Source organism: Zingiber officinale, chromosome 1B, assembly GCF_018446385.1.
Source record: "Zingiber officinale cultivar Zhangliang chromosome 1B, Zo_v1.1, whole genome shotgun sequence".
NCBI classification, from domain to species: Eukaryota; Viridiplantae; Streptophyta; class Magnoliopsida; order Zingiberales; family Zingiberaceae; genus Zingiber; species Zingiber officinale.
In genome coordinates, this window is record NC_055986.1 from 116074903 (window position 1) to 116079109 (window position 4207).

Below are 4207 nucleotides of genomic sequence, written 5' to 3' on the forward strand. Positions count from 1 at the left end.
TGAGTTCTTTGACTTGAGTCTTTAAATTAAAATTTTCTTGCTCAGTCAAAGAACTCGAGTTAGTCACTTCCTTAAGGGTTGTTACCTCTTTTTGGAGTGACTTAACCCGAACGTTGGATTTGGCCAACTCTTTTAATAAGTATGAAACTAGATTTTGTAATTCATCTACGTTAGTACCAGAAATTAGAGAGCTTACAATGTTATTTGGCTCTTCTGATATGGATACGGATCTGTGGCTTCTCTCAGACTCGGTTCCTGATTCACTCTCGGTATCGAACTCGAACTCGGTTTCGACAATGTATGCTTGTGCTGGTAGAGCAACAAAGCTTGATTGCTCGTTTTCTTCTTCGTCGGGCTCTTCAGAGGACTCGAACCATGTTGCTTTCAAGGGCTTCCTTCTTCGTTGCTTCTAGTTCAAACAGCCCAGCTTGTAGTGTCCCTTCCGGTTGTAGCCATAGCAGGTAATTCCAAATTTGGCCTTCATGTTCGATGGAGTCACCTCCTTCTTTTTGCACATTTTTCGTATTAGGTTGACGAGTTTGGCTACTATCTCGTCATCATCGTCGTCTGAGTTTGGTTCATCTTCGGACTCAGGTTTGGTTCTGCGCTTTGTTTTTGGTTCCCGCGTTCTGCTTGTACTTGCAACCAGAGCAATACCTTTCTCAGCTGGACGTGCATTAGTCTGTTCGTGCAATTTAAATTCTGAAAATAACTCATCTAACTTAATTGATGAGAGATCCTTGGATACTTTGTAAGCATCTACCATGGATGCCCACAAAGTATTCCTCAGAAAGGCGTTGAGTGTATACCTGATTATGTCTCGATTCTCCATCTTTTGTCCGATCTCGTGGAGTCCGTTCAGTAGATCTTGTATCCGCGCGTGAAGTTGCCTAGCCGTCTCACATTCCTGCATTTTTATGTTATATAACTTATTCAAAATTAAATCGCGCTTACTTACTTTTGTATCGGAGGTGCCTTCATACAGCTCAATCAGTTTTTCCCACAGTTCTTTCGCGCTTGAGGAAGGGGCAACCCTATTCAGTTCTTCTTTTGTTAGCCCGCATTGTAGCATGCAAGTTGCTTTGGCGTCGGCTTCAATCTTCTTCATTAAGTTGGTGTCCCAGTTCACGCATGAGACTGGTTTTCCAGTGTCGACTCATGAAAGTCCAAGTACTGTTTGGATAATTATCCACATCTCGACTTGCGTCTTGAGGTGGTATTCCATCCGGCTCTTCCAATAGACTAGTTAGATCAAGGATTATCAATAGGAAGATTACATGTCAAATTTCATAAAAAGATTTTATCTAGAAATGATTATTGTTCCGATACTCAAGAAGACCTTTGTGTATCATTATAATTTGAAAGTCAATTTTTAAAATATGTATTTAATTAACTGACAATTAAATCTGATTCCGAGACCCAACTCATCGGCTCTGGCCTTGTTCAACCCTCCACGACTCTAGGGGCCCAACTTCCACTTCCAGACTCTTTGCTTTATTCAACCCTCTTTTATTCAGCCCTTTGACTCCAAGACTCATATCCTCAAATCGATATCTCATGCAACTCCAGTTGAGTCATCAGACTCAACACTCTGCTAGGCCCTGATTGGCCTCACCAACTTGGTTAGGGTAATTTCCTCTAGCTTTTCCAAGATGAGTTTCTCCAACTTGATCCTCCCTAAATCCAATAGGCCAGGCCCTTAGGTCCAATAGATCCGTAGCCCGCAATTAACATAAATACCACCCACGCAGATTGTCAGAACGCATGGAATAATAAAAAGAGAATACTATCTCAGCGGCAGCATAAAAAGAGTCCGTATCTACGGCCAAGACACGCGCACACTAAGAAAGACACTTCATTCGTGCATCACTACTGTTTATATTTCTCCCTTGAGTATCGGAATTGCACTCCTTAGCTTTCCTTCTAATGGTTCTTATTCCTTCGTCTCTGTTCCCAGCTTGGTGAGGTCTCTCGGTGTTTAACAGTTTGTAGTGCTCAACGATCAAGTCCATATCAAAGATAGTTCACTGGGATCTCACCGTCGACCATCCCAAACAGATCAAGTAGACTTAAGAATTACTCTATCTCTACTAAAGTTAAACAGGACATGCAACTAAAGTTTAAAATGGACAAAGACAGCTAGTGTCCAACATCTTTATTGAGCCAAACACGCCAAAATATAATTATTTATGTTTTAAAAATTGTGAAAACATACAACTCCAGTAAGTGATATGTAAAGTAAAGTTGACCAAATTATATGAATTAGTAATCTTTAATTAGTTAATTAATATTGTAATGATCGTATTTTGAGAAGAAAGAGACAATTAGTTGTCCAGTTATAAGACAAAACCACTAATATCTCTTTTGTATATTGACTTTAAATTTGGGTATAAATATCAGCCTAAAATATAGTTGATCTGGGCCGTGGATTTGCCATCATCCACGGTTCTGCGTTTGCCAGGTCATGATATAACTGATGGAAGGGCTGGAGTGATACCAGAGAAATCCCGAAGCTGGTGGTCGTCGCGGCGGCGATGCCTCCACCCTCTACCGGAGCCGCCGACGACCCATTTGATGGAGCTCCTCACGACCGCGAACCTGCACGTCTCCGCTCCCCACGCCTACCTCTCGTCCCCGATGATTCTGCGCCGTCACGCGCCTTCCATGGTGAGAACGCCATCGACAGGCGCAGCAGGAAGGAAGGTGACCACTGCTCCGACAAACCTTGCCTCATGCTCCACACCCACCGGCGGATACCTCCCTGCCGAGAGCTACCGTCCATGGACGATCCTCCGGTGGTCTGAAAGACGGCGCAACTGACGGATCGGCCGAAAGACCGAGCGGCGAAGATCTGGCGACGTACGTGCTCCGGCAACCTCAGCGTGTAGCGATCGATGCTCTCCAACGCGTCGGACTGCGCCGATAAGTTTTCCGAAGAGAGCGAGTAGAACGGGGTCGTCAATGACATCGATTCGTTGCGCGCCTCCGTTCTCTCCGACCTGTTCCGAACCAAATCGGGCAATTCAGGCGGCGAATCCTCCAGCGTCGGGTCAGAATCTACGAAAATCTCATGATCCTCCAACGCCGATACTGCGGACGAGGTGGCGGAGGAGAAAGGCGGATCGGGATGTTCTGCGATTAGGCCTTCCTCCGCTGCTGCAGCGGCGACGTTAGTGCGGCAGATGGGACAGGTGACGTGGTCCACAAGCCAGGGGTCGATGCAGTCTGGGTGGAACACGTGGCAGCATCCTGGGAGGAGGCGGAGCATCTCCTCCTCTTGGAACTCGCTGAGACACACGGCGCACTCGAGCGCTCCGGCTCCTGTCCCGAACGTTTTCGCCTCCGAGTACGTCATCGTGGGGAACGCCGCGAGAACCTCGGGGCTCAGCCCAGCCGGCCTCCAACTCGGCAGGGAGTTCACGTCCAAATCGTCGGCGAGGCGCTCCGCCTCGTCGATGCACGAACGGAAGGAGAAGGTAAGCATGCATAGGAGTAACAGGGCGGAGACGGCGATCATGACCACAGTGTACGTGAAGGATACGTGTGGTACGGCTTGGCCCGCCGGGGAAAGCGGCGGCAGGGCGCTGAGGGCGGTGCATAGTGGAACGAGACGAAGCAATAGCACGAGAAGGAAGACAATGGGAGCGCCGTTTCTTCTGCCTCCGGCGAAATCTACTGAACGGCGCGGTTGCTGCGTCGTTGCCGTCATTCGTTCGGCGACAGAGGTAAAATCGAAGTTCCTTCCATTTCTTTATTCCCCTATTTTTCATATCATATCCTCCCGTTTTTTGAACGGAAAAAGGTTTTATTTACTAAAATTATAAATTTGTTTTTGTTAAATTGGGAGTTAGAAAAAAGGAACAACTTGATATGTTGTTTTTAGAAAACAAAAATATTGATAATTATACGAAAGCCTTCGCCTTCAATAGCTAAATTCATTTGTTAAAATACAATAAAAAACTTATGGAAAATTTTCGTTTCATTAATTTACTAATTTATCTTGATTTACTGCTGATCATGACTGGATAGTTAACGTTGTTTTGTACTTCATAAATTTACATGCAGTTTCTAATCATAAACTCATCTTTGTATGTAGTTTCCATCTATAAAAATCTTTATTTCCACTCCCTAGTTAAATATATTTACTTAATTATCCATGATAATTTTCGGTATAAAAAGTCTAAAAATCAGTATATTTCCTGCTGAA

The 4207-nt window shown here is 44.9% G+C and overlaps 1 protein-coding gene across 1 annotated transcript; it reads right to left on the reverse strand.

Annotated features, from left to right (window-relative positions):
• Window positions 1-2381: 2381 nt before the first annotated feature.
• On the reverse strand, window positions 2382-3731 carry LOC121989289 (RING-H2 finger protein ATL38-like). Its single transcript, XM_042543269.1, has one exon. The coding sequence runs from the start codon at window positions 3707-3709 to the stop codon at window positions 2585-2587; it is 1125 nt and encodes a 374-aa protein (XP_042399203.1). The 5' UTR covers window positions 3710-3731; the 3' UTR covers window positions 2382-2584.
• Window positions 3732-4207: the final 476 nt, after the last annotated feature.